The sequence below is a fragment of the Hippocampus zosterae genome, chromosome 1 (assembly GCF_025434085.1).
Source record: "Hippocampus zosterae strain Florida chromosome 1, ASM2543408v3, whole genome shotgun sequence".
Lineage (NCBI taxonomy): Eukaryota > Metazoa > Chordata > Actinopteri > Syngnathiformes > Syngnathidae > Hippocampus > Hippocampus zosterae.
The window spans coordinates 13,442,501-13,465,300 of NC_067451.1; the positions used below are offsets into that span (position 1 = coordinate 13,442,501).

At 43.2% G+C, this 22,800-nt stretch overlaps 3 protein-coding genes across 4 annotated transcripts in view; 2 read left to right on the forward strand and 1 right to left on the reverse strand.

Moving 5' to 3' along the window:
- p2ry10 (P2Y receptor family member 10) overlaps nt 1-7,644 on the forward strand; it is an 8,607-nt gene extending 963 nt beyond the window's left edge. Inside the window, exons 1-4 of one of the 2 annotated variants that reach the window (XM_052058018.1) lie at nt 3,671-3,924; nt 5,392-5,575; nt 5,723-5,903; nt 6,553-7,644. In XM_052058018.1, coding sequence (XP_051913978.1) covers nt 5,397-5,575; nt 5,723-5,903; nt 6,553-7,401 — 1,209 coding nt within the window. In that variant the 5' untranslated portion in view covers nt 3,671-3,924; nt 5,392-5,396 and the 3' untranslated portion in view covers nt 7,402-7,644. Of the gene's footprint in view, nt 1-3,670; nt 3,925-5,391; nt 5,576-5,722; nt 5,904-6,552 lie in introns of those variants that run through there. The other variant, XM_052058028.1, reaches the window with a different exon arrangement.
- A 2,139-nt stretch (nt 7,645-9,783) lies between these two features.
- Nucleotides 9,784-13,671, forward strand: gpr174 (G protein-coupled receptor 174). Its single transcript, XM_052058212.1, has 4 exons — nt 9,784-10,049; nt 11,228-11,306; nt 11,447-11,871; nt 12,299-13,671. Exons 3-4 carry the CDS (start codon nt 11,677-11,679, stop codon nt 13,058-13,060), a joined length of 957 nt encoding a protein of 318 aa, XP_051914172.1. The 5' UTR covers nt 9,784-10,049; nt 11,228-11,306; nt 11,447-11,676; the 3' UTR covers nt 13,061-13,671.
- Nucleotides 13,401-17,999, reverse strand: LOC127596139 (integral membrane protein 2A-like). Its single transcript, XM_052058325.1, has 6 exons — nt 17,788-17,999; nt 17,414-17,551; nt 16,193-16,378; nt 15,997-16,107; nt 15,349-15,493; nt 13,401-14,549 (listed from the first exon to the last, which is right to left on the reverse strand). The coding sequence occupies exons 1-6, from the start codon at nt 17,851-17,853 to the stop codon at nt 14,455-14,457; spliced, it is 741 nt and encodes a 246-aa protein (XP_051914285.1). The 5' UTR covers nt 17,854-17,999; the 3' UTR covers nt 13,401-14,454.
- Between the last annotated feature and the right edge of the window lie 4,801 nt (nt 18,000-22,800).

Consider the following 22,800-nt stretch of genomic DNA (forward strand, 5'->3'; position numbering starts at 1 on the left):
CACAAAGCGTGTGACGGAAAAGTGGTTAGGACTGCACGACTGACCGTGTTTTGTGTTATGTGTTGTGTTTATTATTTTACTTTATGTTAACTGTTTTGTTAAGCGCTTTGTGACAGCTGCCGCTGTTGTGAAAGTGCTACATAAATCAGCATGTATTGTATTGTATTGTATTTGTTTTATAACTGCTCCTGTTATGCTGCTATTTGCCGTGAAATTACGATCCTGATACATTGTTTTGTAGATTACATTCACAAGATGCGCATTTCTCTCGAAAACTGATAAGAACCATCACGGCTGCTAATGTGAGAGAAATGATGGTCTTGGGTTATGAAATTATGTAAATTCGTTTACAACTTTGCTGTCATTGAGTTGGATTGTGCCTTCTAAATTTGGTTCAACACGAGTGCAAAATTTCCAGCTTTATTGATATTTATGTTTAGGGTCATGTGTGGGCAATTTGAAGATGGCTTTGTTGATTCAGAAGGACTGCATGTTTGAAAACCACACCCTAGTAGAGGTAAAATCGGGCAGCCCGAGCCCCAAGCCTAAAATGTCAATCATTGCTTTGGGTTCGGGTCGGGTCGGGCCGGGCTTCTCACGCGCTGACTTTTTAGTTTCGAGGCCGTGAGAACGTGGTTCGCAAAAAAACAAAACAATAAAAAACAGAAGTCGCCTCATCACAACACGTATTGTATTGACAAAAACAATTCAAAGAACTCCTTCATGTCTCTGTCTATTATCCACCCGTCATTGTTCATCTTTGTCTCTCTGCTTCTCTCAAAGTGCCACGCTAGATTCTTAAGAACGTGCTGATGCTGTGGTTAATGACCCAATTTTCAAGCCGTCAAAATGACGGACGGCCTTAAATGTTTCCGTCAATGATGGAAAATTGTCGGTTAATGTACCCTCTGCAGAAACAGAAATATAAAAGATGTAAATGTTTATACAGTCTTTTTCAACTTAGATTTCGTTACAAAAGACAGGCTTTAATTTGTTATCAGAAATCAACCCTCCTACTCCAGAGTCGACACAAATAAAATATTAAATTTCGTGTTTGCGTCGGGCTCAGGCCTGCAAATCAAGTTGATTGGTCGGGCTCGGGCCGGGTTGGGTCGGCCTGGACTTTGTGACCCAATTTTACCTCTTAATTGGCACTCACTCTCCATGAAATGTTGAAAATGGGTGGCACATGCGAGCTGTAATTCCAAGCGTTGAGCAAAAATGACATTAAAAGGGGTCATTCGTGCTAATCAGAGGTGGTAAAAGTACAGATACTTATCTGATAAATTCTCGAGTACAACTATGCCTCGTTGTTGGCCATGAGTGCGCGCACGTTGAAAAACGGGATAACAGCGTGGCATGAAATGAAACAAAACGGAGAGCATCTCGATACCCAAAAAATCTTTGTCAGTAAGTTCACAAAGTATTTGTACTTCATCAAGGTCATTATTACCACTGATTGTTCTAAACGAGTAAACCGTTGCTCTTCACAGCCCTACCATGAATGGCAAACATCTGTGAATAATTAACCCAAAAAAGTGGTTGAAAATTTCTTAAGGATGCGACAGGGTGACGGAAAAACTGTTCATACGGAGAAGATCATAAAGCATCAACACCATCCATCTAACATGTACCAATAATACATAAGCAACTGTACTCAGTAAAAATATCCAACACAAGCAAGCAAATTGTTATGGCAAAGTAAAGTTACTCGTCCGAAATTCACCGAACATGTGGGGGAAAGGAAGCCGCCCCCCCCCCCCCCCTCAACATTTGTTGACCCCGACATGATTTCGGACTGAGGTTTCAGTCAACAGACAGACAGAACATTGGGCGGTCAACAGATTGACAAGGTAAGGGAACAATTATCCTCTCAATTGATCTGTCTGTTGGCTGAAATTGAGGTAAGGATTACGTCTTGAATTGACATTCTAATTCACTATTCTACTTCTAATAAAAGCCCTGATTAGGAAAGGACAGAGCAACTCTTCCTACTCATGAAACAGGTCTTTGTTGGTTCAGGGGTCACTCCTTAAGACTTTCTATAACGTGGCGGTGGCTTCAGCCATCCATTATGGCATTGTCTGCTGGTCAGGCAGCATCTCGGCCTGGGAAAGAAAGAGACTGGATCGACTGGTCAGGATGGCCAGTTCTGCCCCGGGCTGCTCCCTAGACACTCTAGAGGAGGTGGGCAACAGGAGGATGCTAGCTAAGCTAAAAGCTATGATGGACAGTCCCTCCCACCCCCTCCAGCTCGCTCTGACAGCACTACGTAGCTCCTTCAGCCAGAGACTGTTACACCCCCAAGGAGAGATACTGCTGCTCGTTCCTACCGACTGCTGTCAGGCTGCTGAATAAAAAATAAAATGTGTAATCTATATATTTACATTGCACTTAATTGAACGGTATACATTGAAACTAACATTTATTTTGTGAATGCAAACACTTTGTTTTTCTTATTTCTTCTTTCTACCCACAATCTTGCTGCTGTAGACTGTAAATTTCCCCAGTGTGGGACAAATAAAGGATATCTTATCTAAAGATAAATTGTGGCTGGATGAACAGTGAAATGCGCAATGGTAATCTTATTTTAGGAAAGAATATTTATGAATATAATAAGAGTAAAAGGGGCGGCCGGTAGTCCAGTGGTTTGGCTTCACAGTGAAGAGGTACCGGGTTCGATTCCAGCTCCGGCCTCCCTGTGTGGAGTTTGCATGTTCTCCCCGGGCCTGTGTGGGTTTTCTCCGGGTGCTCCGGTTTCCTCCCACATTCCAAAAACATGCGTGGCAGGCTGACTGGACGCTCTAAATTGTCCCTAGGTGTGAGTGTGTGCGTGGATGGTTGTTCGTCTCTGTGTGCCCTGTGATTGGCTGGCATCCGATTCAGGGTGTCCCCTGCCTACTGCCCGGAGACAGCTGGGATAGGCTCCAGCACCCCCCGCGACTTTAGTAAGGATCAAGCGGTTCGGAAGATGAATGAATGAATGAATAAGAGTAAAAGGTTCGGGTGTTTTTGCGAAAAACAAAGAAAGAATCGAACACCTTTGGAATAATGATTCGAGTACCCTTGTCTTTGAACGGGAGCGGGTACTTTTGTAAAAGAGGATCGTGTGCTTTTGCTAAATAAAGGAATGTAGAGATTCGAAGACTTTTGAGAGAGAGAAGAAGCTTTTGCGAAATTGAGGTTCAAGTACTTTTGATTGATTGTTGTATCGGGAACTTTTGAGAAAATAAAGAGAATAACGAGGTTGGAACGCTTCAATTGAAAACAAATATACAGGGAGAGTTTGTTAGGGAAAGCGAATGGTTCAATTTGCAACAAATACTAAACCATTATGAATGTTACTGTTAGAACAAGTGAAGGTGTGTGTGTGTGTGTGTGTGTGAGTGTGTGTGTGTGTGTGTGTGTGTGTGCGTGTGTGTGTGTGTGTGTGTGTGTGTGTGTGTGTGTGTGTGTGTGTAAGAGAGAGTGGGCGCTCATTTCTTGGCAACGTGATGTTTGTGAGCACATGTTTTCATGCAAGACATGGATTAGTGTATAATATCTAACAGAAATTGCTCCCCAGCACTGAGCTAATGTGCTTTGACGTCGATACTATTTCACAGTTTTGTGTAAGTTCCGAGTGGAATTACATTTAAGCATGAGGTAACCACTTCCCCTTCTTGTATCATAAGAAAACGAAGCACATTCAGCTCGAGAGAGGCAAACATTCAAACGCAACGTGCATGGCCGCGTGACAGGTTTCTACAACTGCAAGAAGGCGGGCACCTGGCACCGAAAAGTACCATCGTGTGTCAGGCTGTCATTTCTAGAGCAGAGTGAAGCCATAACTGCTGCATGGAGCACAAGTTACCGCTGGCGGTTACATTACATCTTGGTCTAATCTGCCCTCTTTATGCATGTAGAGAGAAGACGAAGCACAAGGTAATGGCACTCTCACTGTTGATAGCAGTTCTGTCTTCCAAGGTACTGTGCACATTTGAGGTCATTTTTATTTGCCACTCTGTGCTGAGTTCGCACAAGCCTGTGTGACTTTAATAATGATTCATTTGATTATTTCCAAGTGGTATTTGATTTGCAATCGTTAGCATGCATGCAAAACTGATTACTTGTATGACAATTCAGTTGAAGCCTACTTTCTCTGTTTGCGTGAAGCAATCTTGACTGGTACCCTGTATAAAAGGCCAAAAGACATTGGAGCAGTATGCACGAAAATAAGGGTTACATCTGACATCAACTGCAGCCCGCCCTCCTCATTGGGTCCAAAGAGGAAGGGAGGTGTCTCGGCTTGATGACAGGAAGAAGGGTGATGTGTTGATCCTCTCTGTGGTATCGTGCTGTAATCATTGAAAGCGTTTGATTGATGGCATTTTATATTGGTGTTCTTGATATCCAATTCGCAAATGATTTTTAAAGGAGAATTTGGAGCTATAATCATCATTTACATCAGTATGTACCCGACAATTGACTTGAGACCAGTCCAGCATGTCGAATGTTGATATGGCAATCATAAAAGAAGTAATTAATTGTGTCATTGAACTATTTACCTGTGCAGTATTTGCAACAAATCATTTTTAAACTTTTTTTTCAAATTAAGAGAATTAAATTATACTTTGAAAGGGTTATTTGTGTTTGAAACATGTAAAGCAGAGGTGTCAAACAAATTTTTGTGGAGTTAACGTCTTTTCTCTTAGGGCCAAATTAATGTTTAATCATTGCATAGTATAGTTACTTGTACACAACAAATTGATGGATTACTAGTTTTAAAATCCGTCAACTACTGTATTGGTTGTTTGTTCACTTATTGTTCAAGTGAGTGTAAACAGGGTCGGTTTATTGCAAAATCTCAGTATTACTTATTACGCATGACAATTTGACATTTCGGAACAGATTTCAGAAAGGATCATGGAAGTTGAAACACATGATCGGCTATCACGGTAAATAAAATAATGCGGCGGGCCAGGTCTGGCCCCCGGGCTTTGACTTTGACACCTGTGATGTAAAGTGATGACCAATATAGAAAACAGATGTATTTCAGTATTGGGAGTAGAATTGTGGAAGGGACTTGGTGATGTGTTGAAGCTTTGTAGTTTTTTGTTGTGGTTTAAGAAAAAAATAAAACGTAAAATAAGTCATGGTTATAGTGGCACTGAAAAAATGTAAAACAGTTCAAGACTGTGATGTGAGTATGTTGTTTTTATTTCCTTTTTATTTATTGAATTTCAAGGTGCTTCATGGGACAGAATAAGTGCTTCAGCCTATTCTTTTTCTTCAGTTATTAATACTCAAATTTTGTTTCTTCTCTTTTTCCCTGTCTGTACAATGTATATAACTGAAATAAATCAACTACTCATTCATAATGATTTTTTAAAAATTATTTTTATGTCACAGTGGGAATGACGCTCAATACATCCCAACCGGGGCCCGCGTCCCAAGGGAACTCATCATGTGACCACGATATGACTGAATGGGAAGAGCTCATGAACAAGTTGTACACATACTTCTACCTGTTGCTCTTCATACCAGGGATGCTCCTCAACACAATGGCTCTGTGGTTCCTTTGCAGACACATTAGGTACACGCACACACACGCACACACACACACACACACACACACACACGAACACACACACACACGAACACACACACACATACACGCACATGCACACACGTAGCCCAAAGTGCAATACACTTCTCATGCTTGTTTTTTTCTGTATGACAGAAAGAAGACCAAGACGGTTATCTTCATGATAAATCTGGCATTAGCAGATCTGGTTCACATCCTGTCTCTGCCTTTAAGGATTTATTACTATTTAACACACACGTGGCCCTTTGGGCACAGTGTCTGCTTGCTCTGCTTCTACCTTAAGTATCTCAACATGTACGCAGCCATCGGATTTTTGGTAAGCAGCAACCGTGAGAATTGGTACTCATACACACTTTTATTTTAAGGTTACTCTACTGCATTGCCGTTAGGGATTGACAAGATTAAATCACATCATTCTATTATTTTATAAGGTGTGTGAAGCCTAAAACAGCAGTTACTAGCTTTTATAGGCAAATGTTACAAAAGAAAAATCTTACAGCATAGCACCACACAAATAAATCCTCAAAGAAACTGAAATAATGATCTCGGCAATATTTAACTTGGTACTTACTCAGTGTGAAATATTGGCCTGTTTAGTGGAACAAAATAAAGCTACCATTCTGTTGTATGAAGGCAACAGATGGCTACAACGATTAATTGTACTTTCAGCTATCTAGCGTAAGAGCATTTACTCTTTCTGTCACTAAAAAATTGGTTGCTTAAGTAGATGAACAAAAACACGAAGCTCCCACTAGCTAATTTAGGGACAGGCACTTATGTAGTGTAAATATGCCCCGTTTTTCATGTAACAATGTGACAGAAGTGGAGAATGGCTTGCTAGCAGACACACTTTAAGAAATAGGCAGAAAGCTGTTTGTATACACACAAAAGTCCTTCAAATCAGTTAAATGTCAAAGGCATTTTAAAGTCGTCTTGAGTTTTATTTGTGTTTCTTTTGATCTTAGATGTGTATCAGCGTACAGAGGTGTGTCTTCCTGCTTGACCCCTTCTACACTCGAAAGTGGAGGAGCCGCTATGACCTCGTGATCAGTATAGTGGTGTGGCTGCTTGTTGCTCTGGCCTGCTCACCCTTCATCCTCATGCGTGCAAGCAGCAACAGCGGCACCGCCCATTCACATCTCAAATTTAACAAGTCATCCCCTCTGAATGTCACCGTGACTTCTTTGACCTCCAGTCTCAGCGCGTTGATGAATGAAACTCAGGTCCCCTGTTTTAAAGACTTGCCCATGCGTCATGTGCCCTTCTCTCTGGCGGTCACCTTAATGGTGCTCGCCGAGCTGTTTGGCTTTGTGATTCCTTTGGCTTGCATCAGTTGGAGCTCCATCTGCATCAGCTGCTCCTTTTACCAGAAACACAACCAGATTTCAAACAAGTCGACTCTGTGTCTTTCGATGCGGAGTCGACCCTCCGCTTTCACCTCCGCCGATAAGAAAGATGAGACGCAACGACCCAGTGGGGAGAAACAGCGCGCACTGCGGATGGTTCTGAGTTGCACCTTCGTCTTCCTGTTGTGCTTTGCCCCGTACCACATTAATTTCCTCCTCTATCTGATGGTGCAACAAAACTTAGTGTCTGAGTGCGCCACCCGTTTGGCCGTGCGCCAGTTTCACCCTGTGTCCCTGTGCTTGGCCAGCCTGAGCTGCTGCCTTAACCCATTGCTCTACTACTTCCTAACAGCTGAATTCAGATTGCACCTCAGGAGGCAAACCTCCTCTTTCACTTCCTCTTTGGTCAGCTCTAAGAACCCTGTAATGCACAGATTGTTGAGCTTTGAGAGCAGCTCTTCCAAATGAGAGGAGAGTGACCGGGCTAATTTAAAACATCGTGTTAGGATAAAAATGAAAACGTATGTATATACTGTATTGTGTAATAGACATATATTTTGCTGAAACACTCTCTGACTTTAAATCCACGCAGGGGAAGCAAATGCTCTCTCAGAAGGTTTCACAAGACACGGTTACACATTACAAGCAGAAGCATTATCTAAATGGAAATGTATGTCTTCATGTGTAAATAAAGCTCTGGATTATCTACAATTTCTGGCCAAAACATTAGTTACACAATTTAATGATATCCATCACAAATGTCAGGATGTCCGGAAGGTTTCCGGACAGAATAGTCTATGAATGTAGACTCTGATTGATGTAAAAAAATATGTTTATTTACACAAAAAAGAGGCGGGGCTGACAAGCTGCATATAAGGACACTGGTAAAATAACGAGAATAAAAAGTGCTTGCAAATGGCAAGGAAACAATAAACAGAAATAGCGTGTCATTAAAGGACATGAGGATCAATTCGCGGCAAGTACAATCCGGCAATATCGATACAATGAAAATCAAGGAAGCTACTTCCAATGGAAGATGCAAAATGAGACAAGAGAACTATGGCGCAATAACATATGACGTCTAGAAAACAGCACTTAAACAATGGCTTGAGCAAGGCAAATGATAAGAGGCCTTAAGTCAGGCGTGACAAACCAAGGTCCTTGAGGGCTGCTTTCCTGGATGTTTTCCATCTCTCCCTGCTGCAACACACCTGATTGAAATGGTCAGGGCCATTATGATCCCTTTCCTTAAGTCATGGGTGTCAAACTTGTTTTTGTCGCAGGCCACATTGTAGTTACGGTTTCCCTTGGAGGGCCGTTATGAATTTTGGGAAACCGTAAAAATGTTTACATATTACTTACACAGCGCACAACAAATTGAATTGAATAACTAGTTTTAAAATCAGAAGTCAAGAATATTATATTATTAACTGTTACTGTGGATTACATATGACAATTTGAAATTTTGGTTCAGACTTTAGCAAGCATATGGAACTTGACATGTGAGATTTGCTTTTGCGGGCCACATAAAATGGTGTGGCGGGCCAGATCTGGCCCCCGGGCCTTGACTTTTACACCAGTGTCTTAAGTAGTCCGTGATCTGAATGAGTGAATGGGTAACAGGTGCGCAGCTGAAAGACAGGTGCACCCCTGCCACCTGCTGCTGACTAAGCCGAACGGAATCATGGCAACAAAAGCTGCATTAAAAATCGACTTTCACAAAAATAATACTTGGGAATCTATTATATGTAGACCACAAGATTTGGCTGTTTGTGTGTGTGTGTGTGTGTGTGTGTGTGTGTGTTAGGCATAGGTTGATTACCGATTTTAAAAAGTCGAGATTTCAGGAAAATGGAGAACCCCGAGAAAACCCACGCAGGCACGGGAAAAATATGCAAAGTCCACACAGGAAGCCCGGAGCCAGAATCCAACCCTACACCCCGGCACTGTGAGGCTGACGCGCTAACCCAGTCATCAATGAAAATTATATCCTGCTTTTCCAATCACTCACACATAAGAGCTATTTTGTAGCGGAAAACTTGACTGACAAGAAATTTAACAGTAAAAATTGAAAAAATGGTCTGTGCTGACCAGAAAGACATCTTGTGGGCCAACCAGTCTGAAATTTTTAATTTTCAATACACAAATGGATACAATAAACTTCTTTCTTCTTTCTACTCACAATCTTGCTGCTGTAGACTGTAAATTTCCCCAGTGTGGGACACATGAAGGATATCTTAATCTTAAAGAAATCATGCTGAGTAAAATATTTGAAACTGTGGTGCTCTGCACCACTGTAAACTGCAACCACAACGATGAACACATTGTTCAATAATTTCACTCTTATCTGTCTCCGTAAAGCCTCATTCTTTGAAACAGTTCTTTTTTTGAATCTCATTCCATTGTCTAAGGTGGTAAAAATTCTGTGGCCAGTCGGTATAGAAATGGATTTTACAGAGCGATCTAAACTGTTTACTTCCTGTTATCATGCAAGTTGGTGACAGTTGGCAGCAGCTGCTCACACCCATTAACCGCCTTTTCTGATACCCGCTTTCAGCACTCACTGTCTCACTCAAGTTAAAGACTGGGATCAACTGAATACTCTCAGATGCAACACATGGTGCATGCATTTCTGATTACATGAGAAATGGCCCTTCTTCAATTATTTTCCAGCACTTTATTGTGAGATGATTTCTGTTTCAAAACAAAAAACAAAGAATGGTGGAGAAAATGTCTGTTCATTTTTGATTTCCATTTCTCCGAGTTTGACAGTTGAAAATCTATTCTCGTGTATTTTTTTAAAACGTGCCCTTGAACGGACAATGTGTTACAAACCACACCCCCTCCTCTCACTCACAGGAAGCTCTGTGTGGGCCGAAAAAGCTTCTGGGGCAGGCAGACAAGTGAAACAAAGGCACTGAGACATAAAGAGGACATTGTTTGATCATAGCAACAGGAAATTGTGATATCTTAACAAAAACAAGCTTCAGAATAAAGCATGAAGAATAGAACCAAAGATGGAAAGTGAGTGGATTGGATGGGATGACTGATGGTTAAGACCTTCTGCTTCCTCTCCTCGTGATGCTACAGGCCGTCGAAATGGAAGATGGATAGAGGTGAGGTGTTGTAAATGTTTTCATACGTAAACTCTTCCTGAAGAAAAGACATTTGGAGTTGACAACAACTGGATGCTTGCCGTTTGGCGCAAAGGTCTCATGAGGAAAGCTTTGTTTCTCCAACGTGAGGAATGTCAGTTATTTAGAGTGGCTATGCGTGTGCGGTCACGTGCATTTTTTTTCACACACTTGCTCTGAATGTCACAGTGATGTCACAATGTCTCTATTTGCACATGCCCACTTGGTACAGTATACATGGAAGGACACGGGTGTTGTGTACATTTATTCTTCCCATCCATCCATTTTCTGATTCGCTGATCCACACAACGGTAGCGGGGCATGCTGGAGCCGATTCAAGCTGTCTTTGGGCAGTAGGCGGGGGATACACCGAACTGGTTGCCAGCCAATTGCAGGGCACACAGACACAACCATCCGCGCTCACACTCACACCTAGGGACAATTTTAAGTGTTCAAACAGCCCGCCATGCATGTTTTTGGAATATGGGAGGAAACCGGAGTAACCGGAAAAAACTCACGCAGGCCCGGGGAGAAGATGCAAACTCCACACAGGAACCCCGGAGACGGGATTGAACCCACAACCTCTGCACTGTGTGGTCGACGTGCTAACCTCTGGACCACCGGGCCGCCCTTTATTCTTCCCTTAGAAAAATTATTCACTCGGTTGGCAGGTTGAATTGCATGTATCTAGCTCCAACAGCAAGATCTTAAGCCGACGTCAGTTGACACGAATGTAGCCCAACTTTTAAGCTGACAGACATTTCGCAGACAAAAGTAATGTCTCATAGATGATTTTGAGTTGTCTTGACCCGTCGTAGCCCCGTGCAGTGTGACATGACTCATCAACGGTATGTGCAACTTTTCGATGCAAAGAGTTTCTCATATGACACTCTTGCCGCTCAAACCACACATCTGAATACATTTGCCTTCTCTGCTGGTTTCACTCATGCCTTTTTTTTTCCTGAGATGGCTCTCACAGGCTTGCATGTGAACATGCATTCTGTTGTCGGGTGCAGAGTCGAAATTTCTGTGGCTTTGCACGCGTTGTAAATAACCACCGCAAATGCTGTTATCAGATGTGTTTTGCACACAGAATGAGATGGGTGTGAATGTACCTGTGTGTTTGCTGTGATGAAGTCAGTTTCTTTTTGTGTCAACAGGGTGTTTTCAGTGCAACACACACTAGCACTAGGTTGACCGACAGACGCACGCACTATGCTTTCAAGCTTTCGGATGAAAGTACGTGATCCCAAACATATGATGCATGATTCTGATGGAGATTTTTTGCCTTAATGGTGTGGGAGGACTCCATTTGCTTTCTTCAATCATCGCATCGTGAAACCAAACTGAAGTTGATTCACCCTTTTCTCCCCTACCAGGACTGCCCAGGATTGCTTTTTGAACGTTTCATTGAACTAAGAAGCTATTTTTTTCTTCTGTGATACTTCTGAGGACTGGATTGATGGCTACAAGTCTGAGTTCCTCCTCAAAATGATGGCTGCCATGGACCCACCTCTCAGTGGACGACGGCCAACGGGCCTGACACAAGCTCAGAATTGATCCACCATGCCCTATTGGCACCGCAGGGAATAAGATAAGAAGACGAACAATGAATAGCAGTTGCCAAAACGTTGTGGAGCTGCAGGTGTATCAGCACCGTGTGTATGCAGTGGTGTACAGTGTCATCCTTGTGCCAGGCTTGCTGGGGAACATACTGGCATTATGGGTGTTCAGGGTTTACGTGAAAGAAACTAAGAAGGCGGTGGTGTTCATGATGAATCTGGCTGTGGCTGACCTGATGCAGGTACCTTTCTTTTCACATATCATAATTTCTATATCTTTCTTCTATCAATCTATCGATTTTTAAGTTAAGTTTAAGTTAATTTAGAAATGACATTCCTTGCACATGCCAAAGCACTGCAGTGACTCAACAAATTGTAATACACGTTCAAATAAATCATTTAATTTTATCCGCTACTTTGTTTTGAGATTGATGGTGGGACGCAATTTTAAACTGTGAGGTGCTCTATGTTGAGATGATCGCAGCAGTCTTCAAGTGTGGGTTCTGTCACAAATGAACACATAGGCTTCTAAAAAGTAATATCCAAAAATTCTTATCATGAACAACAACGATAGCCCATTTTTGAGCTTCATCCAGCAATCATCTCTGCATTTTCTACCTCTTACATATAATCCATGATTAATCTGACCTCTCCTACCCTTATTTCCAGGTTCTTTCCCTGCCTCTGAGGATCTACTATTACCTGAACAACAGCTGGCCCTTTGGTCATGCTCTCTGTATGATATGTTTCTATCTGAAGTACGTCAACATGTACGCTTCCATCTACTTCCTGATGTGTGTGAGCGTGCGCCGTTGCGAACTCATTATGCGACCACTGAGATACAACGCCTCCAGGAAAAAGGTGGACGCGGTTGTGTGCACCCTGGGGTGGCTCTTGGTGTGCCTGGGCTGCCTGGCCTTCCCTCTGCTAAGAAATCCGGACTCCGATAAGGACCTCGTGGCCTCAGGGCTCAGGCCCACCCGTCCTCAAACCGACACGGTGTGTTTCTCAGAGCTGCCCATGCAAACGGTCACTGCCTCAGCAGCCTGGCTGATCTTAATCATCGCTGAACTCCTCGGTTTCATCATCCCCTTCACGCTGGTGCTGGCCTGCACCTACCTGACCGCCGGGAGCCTTCGGATGAAGACATCCAGGGTCATTCCCGACCAGGGGGAGAAGCGGAGGGCTCTGAGGATGGTGCTTAGTTGCACCGCGGTCTTCTTAGTGTGCTTTGTGCCTTATCACATCACTATGCCGCTGGACTTCTTGGCGAAGGCCAACACGTTGAGCAGCTGCACTCTTCGGGCTCTGATCCTGATATGTCACCCTGTGGCACTCTGCTTGGCGAGCCTAAACTGCAGCCTGGATCCCATTATGTATTACTTCACAACAAATGAGTTCTGGAGGCGACTGAGCAAGCCAGAAGTGTGATTTCAAGCAGGTGAATCTCTCAAGGGGTGGACTTGGTGTTCATGACTTTTTGTTGAAGGAGCAGTAAAGTCCCGTGATGTTGTCACTTTGAAGAAGGTATATGTAATCTACATCCCCAATCAAATGTGAAACGTGTCGTGACACTTTTCAGAACGGAGAGGAGTGCATTTTTTTTTTAAACTTGCCCATTTGTGGTGACGAGAGATCCGCTGTGATTTTGAAAGAGGCTATATCAGGAAATCGATGCACGCACCCTAAACGGGCTTCTTATAAATGCAATATAAAACAAACACACAACACTTCTTTAATTCGCACAATGATGACAAGAAAACACATGAAATGAATGTTAAATTCATCTTTAATCACCAAACAAATTGAGATCAGTTCAATGGCTGTACACGTGGATCTAATATTCATGTATTACGTTAAAAACATGGCCAAGCGTTTCGAAGCACATTTCATGTTTGATTGTCTTTCTGGACAGGCATCATAGGACACCATTGATTGAAAATAGCCGGGACCTCTTACTCCCACAGTCCAGGGCAACAGTAAAAAGCATACTGTACTTGTCTTTAAAAATAGTATTTTTGTGAGAAATTCAAAACAAATAATATTTGGGGGAAAAAATGAACACAATTATATTTTTTTCCCACCATTTTACAACACAAATAAGAACTGAAATTATCACCATAAACTATATGCTTGGATGTTGATAACTTTAAACACAAATGAAGTTAAACACACAGGGTCACATAAAGAGCTACACTGTTCTCACGTACGTTCTCATTAAATAAACATTATATTACGCAGGACAACAGAGACTTTAGGGAAGTGGCTTAGGGGTTTGCGCTTCTAAGTAAAGACGGCCGACACTGCAGCATTTCCAAGGTGATGGGTGCTATCATACTACCACATAACATAACCCACAACAGGAAACTGTACATCTCATGAGTAGACAAAAGCTGTTCTACGACTCTTTCTGAACGTGTGTGACAGTGGAGCTGCAGGCCAGCACGTACTTGTATACTGTAATGTAGATGTTGAAAATATGAAGCCTAACAAGGAGGTTGGAGACAGCTACAGACACTAAAAAGAGGAATCAAAGGTTTTGTAAATCTTCAGTTAACTGGATGATTCAGTTTTTTTGTAGCACAACACTACAGCCTAGTAGCTGAAAGATAAGACAAATAAAAGGTTTAAGGGACTGTAGCAGAGGAGACTAAAACACATCACTGAGGGTTAAAGCGGGGAATGCAAACCAAAATCTGGAGCTGCATTGAAATAATGACTGTAACTTTTCAGTTGAACATGGTTTCTTCTGCCTCCTACTCCGACCAACTCCTCTCCGCTTCCGTTGCTCGGGCTATCGCCATCGCATTCGGACCACGCTCCCATCAAGCCTTGCAGATCCGAGTCTCCGTTACAAACTTGTTTTCAAAGTGATGGAAGGTGAGGCACTCCTCTGCTGAGCGCTTCTGGATGCCTCCATCTGGCAGACACAAAGAAGTTAATCTCTTCTTTTGTGTCACCTTCAGAGTGACAGGTTTAGACATGCTGACATACTGCACAATCCTCCTTCCTCAATGTTACGAACACATTTGTGAAAAGCGTACAAAAATCATGCCGATATCTAACATACTAGAATGAGGTTAGTGGTCAGTGGTTGCATAGTAACAGACAAAGCACCTGGTTCAGGTTTAACACAATCACTGTATTTTCCGCATTGTAAGGTGCAGCTAAAAGCATGCAATTTTTTCAAAAGCCGACATTGCGCCTTATAATACGATTTGCCTTATATACAAATCAATATTCAGATTTTTGGACGTAGTATTTCAAATGTTCAATCAAGCGCCTTATTACAGCTGCAGGTGTTGTGAAGGCTCTTTAAAAATAAAGGTGTATTGTATTGTATTCCCTTTAGCGTAGCTTCCTCTAGTGGATGCCTAACACAACCGCAGCCACTATTGTAGCTTCTATTCTATGCGCCTCATAATGCCGTGCACCTCATATATGAAAACTGTTTTAAAATAAGCTATTCGTTGAGGGTGCGCCTTATACTGCGGAGAGCCTTATAGTGTGGAAAACACGGGTTTGCTTGGTTATTTAGTTTGTCCCACCTCTGGAGCTGATGAACAGAAACATCAATATTATTATGACTCCCACAACTGACAAAGGTGCATGAATAAATGGCAAACTGGTGGGAATGAAAAAAAAAAAAACCCGAAGTAACCTTATTAAAAAAACAAAAAAGACTTTCTTAATGTCAAAAGAAATGGTTAGGGGCAGACCTGGTAGGCTGGCACGGCGCTCCATTCTGTAGGTTTCTTTCCCAGCGCACAGTCTGCGGATGTAGAAGCCAAGAGGCTTGATGTCATCAATGCGCTCGGTCACCACAAGGTCCTCTTGCACCAGGTAGCTGTGGTACGAGCCAGACTGAGACGCAATCACAGGAAATTGGATTAACTTCTCATACATACCGCACAATCTGAATTTGTAGAGCACACAACTTTTTTTTTAATTAACACTAGAAATTATGTGACAATTACAATTTATTCCACTTTATATCATGACTGTATTCCTCATGAATACATAGAAATTGGGTCTACTAGTGGCCAAATTGTTAAAGTGTAGTTTTGGATATAGTGCATTTACAGAATATATGATTGAACGAGTCAAATGTTGCAAATTAAGCTTTGACCTATAATATGCACTCGTGTTCTGGAATTAATAAATCCAGTCAAGTAAAAAACAAACAAGAGAAAAAATATAACACATTCAAGCCTATAAAGCGCGCACACATCAGCACACCATTTGCCTTTTTTTAAGTGGCCAGGCAATCTAATGCTTATTCTAAATCCCTGGATTATCCTACGTTTTTTTTGTGACTGTGCCGCAGTCAGTGCACTTGACTGCCATTTGTTCGCCATGAGACTCACCATCAGCTGTGAGAAGAGGTCAATGAGGTCTTGAGGAGGCAGCACCACCGACGTATTAAGCGGAATCACAAAGCACGTCCTCAGAGTCAAATCCAAATATGCAGTCAGCTTCTGCTCACACAAACACACACACATCAGAACAGATTGCAAAATGCATCCACAGCCTTTCCTTGCATGAGTTGTACCCCTCGCTCACCCTGTTGAAGTCATGGAGGATGTAAGCGGGTTCTCCGGGCCTGAAACGGGGAGGTGGGACGCTGATGACAGCCATGCTGTCAGTAATTTCTACCTCTTCCTCCACCCGTGGGAGATAGTAAGGCTGTCTCTCTGCATCGCCAACGGTTGACATGTCGCTGAACTGCATGGTACCGTGATACAGCCTCTGGAACGACACAGCCAAGCGCAAAATTTAACTCTGCACAAAAGATGTTCATCTTAACTAGGGGTGCAGATTAAGATCTTCACAAAGTATCTGAGGGAAGGCTTGTACAGACTTGTACAATCATTTGTCCACTTAACTGCTCCACGATAACGTTGAAAAGAATGTCATCAACTCGTTGCAAATCACATTTTTGCCGTTTATGTCAGTAGCGGGTGATTGCGCTGAAAGAAATTAGTCCGTCGCCTGAATTTGTTATATACATATGTTTACAAATGTTCATCTTTAGCGAGTGAGGGAGAACCAATGACAGGTAAGAAAGGGCAGACTCTATTAAGATTTCTTTTTTTTCTGACAGGGAGGATTGTCAGGCAACAGTGGCTGACCTCTTGTGTTCTAAAGTGTATGTTCTGGATACATTTGTATTTAGATGATTGCAGTGCAAAGCTTTCTCTTCTCCTGAGGTTTTTCAAAATGATGGTAACCGCACTTATAACCGTCAGTGGCTAGTCAAATGTCAAACTCTACTTTCATCTAAATCGTGCTGACCTCAAAAAGTCTGAAGACATGTAACACCTGAACCGCAGTGTCTATAAATATCACTGATGAAATGCAGATGAAGAAAATCAGACAGAGACACTGTTATTGGTGAATAACAGTGTTACTGGTGAAGTAAATCCAGGTGACCTGTGTGTGTATCTACAGTATGAGTTTCGAAATGAAACTATCCAACTTTAATCTCATACTATGTATTTTTTTCACCGTGGCCCCCAATACTGTGCTCTTTCGTAATTAGTCACGAGGGGGAGCCAAAGCACATATAATGGCATTAAACTCAGCACATCTTATTCGTGTATGTCTGTTTCGCAACCGTTCGCGAGTCTAAGCACACGTCAAACATTAGAAAAATATGACGGCCCACCAAACAATACGAATGTGGCGCAGCACGGTTGCTGTATTACACACATACGACCACCGCACAGTAACAACAGACAGACGGATAGACGGACAGATCGATAAATAGAATGATAGAGATACCTTCGGAGTAAAATAGCGATAGAGACATGCTCCCCCGACGATGAGTCCACTTAGGATGAAGGCGATACCCAGCAGCGTGACCAAACAACGACCTGTGGAGCCTGCGATGCCCACCGGAGCAGCGGCGAGCTCGGGGTCCTACACACACGGAAATGAGGCACGCAAGTTATTCGTTGTGCAAGTAGGCACGCATGCACGAAAACGTTGCCTTCTAATCGTCTAGGACGACATGGGCTGAGTGCAAATACAGTACTTGTTTGCGGTTGTAACGCCACGAACGTTTGCAAGGGCTGGAAAGGCAACGGGCCGAGTGCGTGCAGCGGTCGGCGCAGGCCTGCTAACAGTTTATTTACTACGCACGCACTATCGCTCACCTTCACAATAGGCTCCTTGACGAGAGCTTTCTGCGCCAGAGCCGGGTTGAAAGCGATCTTTACCATCGCGCCACAAGCACGTTGTATTCTAAAAGGAAGAAAGAAACGGGCGTTGAGCGCCTGTGCCAAACGGTTGAACTGGAGTGTTAATTCTCAACAGCTCAGCTCAGTGACGCACTTTGCAGGCTGAGGCTGGATTTATCGAGCACTTCCGGTGGCCGCGGCCGTCTGGGATTAAAAATGGCACCTAAAACGATTCCTTTTAATTTCACAATGCAAACGTGCATTGTGCGGTGTGCTGCTAATTTCAACAATTCGTGATATTGGTCGTCGAACCAGCAAACTGTTACCATTTGCCTCGTCCGTTGTATTTTATGTAGTATTGCAGTAATAGGGTTTGTATTGTGGGATGTTGCATTTGGCGCCATCACGTGGCTACCAGTGAAAACGTCCCCCTCCCCCAATAAATAAATAAATAAAAAGGCAGCTCTGCCTTCGCAGTGATTTTAAATAGGCAAAGGAAGGCTCGTATCACACAAGAAACATACATTTCTTTGATAATTTGTCGCACTGGTTTGACCGGGGGCGACAACCGTTTTACAATCAGTTTCACTCGGTTTCGACCCGGTTCCCACAGAAAAGACAACACTGGGAGCCGCAAACACTTTTTGACATCTAAAACGACGACGTAAGCCTTCATATATAGGCGTCTAATTATTTTTGCCTCGTAACGTTTTTCTACGCTCCGTATTTTTCTTATTTAATCGAGGAAAGTTGCTGCATTTGAGTGTTTTTTTTCATGTGAGTACTGAATGTACTTTCCAAAACCATGAAAACTGTCGTTTTTTTTGTTTTTTTTTACAATACTGTAATTCCACACAGAAGTTCAGACTCCCATGATTTGCCATTGCAGCGACTGAAACAAAAAATAAATTACAAAAAGTCACTTCTTTTAGAAACTCATACTGTAGATCCACAGATTTTGAAAACCATTAAGTCTGACACAGCATCCTTGCATGATGCTGTTAAACCTACAACTGCTAATTACACATTCTGTTTCCCTAAAGCAGAAATGCACACAACGAAAAAAAAAGTTAACTCGAGCACTGTAATGAATTTAAACAACCACTCAGTGAGAATAACACTGCCTATTCATCACTATGAATACTCCACTTTGTAAAGTGACCCGGCAAAAGTGCTGTCTCCCACAGGCTGGCCACGACTTCTCAGTGTGCTTGCTGCCCAAAGAAACAGCTTTCACTGCACTGTGTGGAACCACTGGCTGGAGTCATGGCACTACAGTAAATCTGACACATATCCTCAATCCCCCGGTCTGAGGTGGTCCTTTGCTTTCACTCTCTTGGCTTAGTTGTGCTTCTACGTATGAATAAATAAACACTTACGGCTGCACCGACCTCTCTACTTCCATACAAAATTGTGGCATCTTTCCAGTTCTTATACGTATAAAGCAACCGTAAGAATCTCTTGATCCCACAAACGCATGCACGCCACCAGGCTATGATATTTCCTCTATTCAACAGACAGATTGGACCGGTAATCACCAGTGAAAGGTACATAAACAGAGCAGCTGATTTCTGTACCCAAGTCCCTCTGCTCTTAGCCCCCACCACACTCTCCACTAATCCTAATTGTTCCCGAAGGCTTGTTTATGGGCTCGTCTTACGCTGTGTTTGATCTTGAAAACTTGCCCACACATGCATGCATGGACACATCAACACACACACACATCCACACCGCGAAACAAAGAGCCAACATTAACAGTAATACCGTAAACAGCCTACACACATTAAAATGATTTGACTGATTTTGAGCCAGACGCTCCCTGCCTGACAAAATGAACAAAGGGCTGATTATTGGATGTTTTAAGATTATCCTGGCCCCCTATCCTGTGGTCTGGGTTGGAGTGCCTCGTGCGATGAAAATGGTTGCGGACAACGCTTCGAAAGGAGCAGACTCAATATTTATGAGAAAAAAAAATCTTGTTATTGCATAGTCTACACAGACTGGATAAATGCTTAACATTAAACCACTTCATTCTTTATCCTTATTCAACTTGGTATTTCTCAAGCCTGTGTACAAACCCCTGGTGCACAGGCAGCCAACTGTGACCAGAATGGTCAAGAAATGGTCAACGGAAGCTGAAGATGCTCTGCGGGACTGCTTCGAGACAACCAGGTGGGAACTCTTCAGCGAGGTTCATGGGGAGGACATAGATGCACTCACTGACACCATCACAGACTACATAAACTTCGGTGAGGAGAACACCGTACCCACCAGAACTGTGCGGTGTTTTTCCAACAATAAACCATGGATTAATTCCGACAAAGGCCCTCCTGAAGGAGAAGAAGAGAGCTTTTATATCGAGAAACAGAGAAGAGCTGAAGGCCGTGCAGATTCGGCTGAGAAGAAAGATCAGTTACAGGCCAGCAATGTCACTGGCGTCTGGAGGGGCCTGAAAACCATCTCAGGCCATGACAGCCCAAAGACATTGACTGAGAAGGACAAGGACTGGGCAGATGGAGTGAACCGTTTTTTCAACCGTTTCGACCAGTTGACTGTCCCTTCCCCCAACCACCAACTGCAACCACTCTCACTGAGGACTTCTTCTCCTCCCCCTCCTCTTTCGACCAGCTCTCATCAACCCAGTCTGTCACCTGGTTCCTGCCTGTCCGTCACAACAGAGCAGGTGAGGAACCAACTGAGGAAGATGAATGTGAGGAAGGCAGCAGGTCTGTTCTGGCTCCATTCCTGTTCATCCTCTACACCTCGGACTTCAGACACACCACTCCAAACTGCCACCTGCAGAAGTTCTCCGATGACTGTTGGCCTCATTACAGAGGGGGACGATCGGGAGTACAGGGGAGTGACGAAGGACTTTGTGGACTGGTGCCATCAGAATCTCCTCCAGATCAACCCTAGGAAAACTAAGGAGTTGGTTGTGGATTTCTGCAGGAAACAGTCCTCACCAGCACAGATGAACATCCAGGGTATGGACATAGAGAGGTTGACCTCCTACAAGTACCTAGATGTTCTTCTGAGCAACAAACTGGACTGGTCTACGAACACGGACACCCTGATTAGGAAAGGACAGAGCCGACTCTTCCTACTCAGGCAACTGAGGTCTTTTGGGGTTCAGGGGTCGCTCCTTAAGACTTTCTATTACTCGGTGGTGGCCTCGGCCATCAATTATGGCATTGTCTGCTGGTCAGGCAGCATCTCAGCCCGGCACAGAAAGAGACTGGAGCGACTGGTCAGGAAGGCCAGTTCTGTCCTGGGCTGCTCCCTTGACACTCTGGAGGAGGTGGGCAACAGAAGGATGCTAACTAAGCTAAAAGCTATGATGGACAGTCCCTCCCACCCTCTCCAGCCCGCCCTGACAGCACTAGGTAGCTCCTTCTATCACAGACTGTTACAAAGAGAGATACTGACGCTCGTTCCTACCGACTGCCGTCAGGCTGCTGAATAAAAATAACAACAATAATAATAATAATAATTAAATGATGTGAAAAACAATTGTAAAATGCACTGCAATTTATCAATTTTGTATTTATATTGCACTTAATTGAACGGTGTTTGTTTTTTCTTCTTTTTTCTTTCTACCCACATTCTTGCTGCTGGAGGCTGTAAATTTCCCCAGCGTGGGACAAATAAAGGATATCTTATATTCACGTGACATGCAAAAAAAAAAAAAATGCCAGGGAATGCAGAAAATCAAACCTGAATCTGGAGCGTTATAACCTTCGCCCTCCCAACTGAACCTCTTGCCACCCCTTTGCGACCCCAAATAGAACCGCTCCTGGAAGAAGGTGGTGGAAATGATGAGAACATGGAAGAAGGCTCGAAGGGAGTAACACAGTTGAGTGTCAGGAGGCCATAACACAGACAATGCCTTGATGCTTGAAGGAGTTTTTCGCTAATTGACAGCAGATTAAACTCTCCATCCATTTCAGGTAGAGCTTATGTTTTTCAGACCATAATAAACATTGTTGCGCACACAATGCATTGGATGTCCGACTACAATTGCGTACAGAATGCCAATATTTCCCTGTGACATGTCGTAAATGTCCTCTAAAAACAATGAAATTCACATCCACATCTGGTTTGGCATTTGTATACACTAGCACACACACACAAACTCCATGCCTGCTTTGTCATCAAACCACAAACGTCTGACAGTGTGTAGCTGGCTGCATAAAGTGTGAAAAAAGATTATATTAACCGTGACATCACTCAACACCAAGCAAACACACACACGCACACATGCACACATATACAGTACTTTGTAGTACACACACATACACACACACACACACACACGCACGCACGCACATAAAAGTCCTTTGGTTCCATTGGTTTTACTTAATTTGGACACGCACACCGATTGTGCATGATTAAAATGTGCTTCACTGACATATACCACTTGAATATTTTTGAGGAAAAGAATAGAAAATGACGTCATGACCACATTTTAATCACATGCAACCGAAACTTCAGTAATGTACTTTTATTTTTTTCCGCGTGCACACATCCATCATCTATTTTATTGCTAGACATGTGAGCCTGCATGTGTCAGATGAACACACACGAGAACACACTAAAATATGAGCACGGGCCAAATTGTTTCGGTACCGCTTTGAGCTTAATAACATTGCTGACATTTCTTCATGTGGAACCACTATTAGCTCCATGTGTTTTTGTGGAGGAGATGCTGCGGTTGCACGGAGCAGGAGACTGAGAAGGGATCCTTGCGCACATGTGGTGGCGAATAGTGATGCTGCTTAAAAGACAAACCTCCCCGTATCACACTGACATGATCCATGCCCCACATCCACAGTCTTGGTCATCACATATGGCTCTCAGACAAGGGTGACAAATGAGGCTTTCCGTAAGTATCAGCTTCTAAAGCTACCTTCGCTCTTGCGTAGCCCCGCATGTCTTCTACTTTCCTTTTTATCCTCAGTGCTTGACACCCCTCCGGGAAACATAATAATC

Excerpts from the sequence above, each read along its gene's own strand:
- gpr174 (XM_052058212.1), top strand. The coding sequence starts at position 11,677 with ATGAATAGCAGTTGCCAAAACGTTGTGGAGCTGCAGGTGTATCAGCAC. Across the intron at positions 11,872-12,298 it reads CTGTGGCTGACCTGATGCAG|GTTCTTTCCCTGCCTCTGAG; the intron begins GTACCTTTCTTT and ends CCTTATTTCCAG.
- LOC127596139 (XM_052058325.1), bottom strand. The coding sequence starts at position 17,853 with ATGGTAAAGATCGCTTTCAACCCGGCTCTGGCGCAGAAAGCTCTCGTC. Across the intron at positions 16,379-17,413 it reads ATCGCTATTTTACTCCGAAG|AGGCTGTATCACGGTACCAT; the intron begins GTATCTCTATCA and ends GTGTCGTTCCAG. Across the intron at positions 16,108-16,192 it reads TCCTCCATGACTTCAACAGG|AAGCTGACTGCATATTTGGA; the intron begins GTGAGCGAGGGG and ends TTGTGTGAGCAG.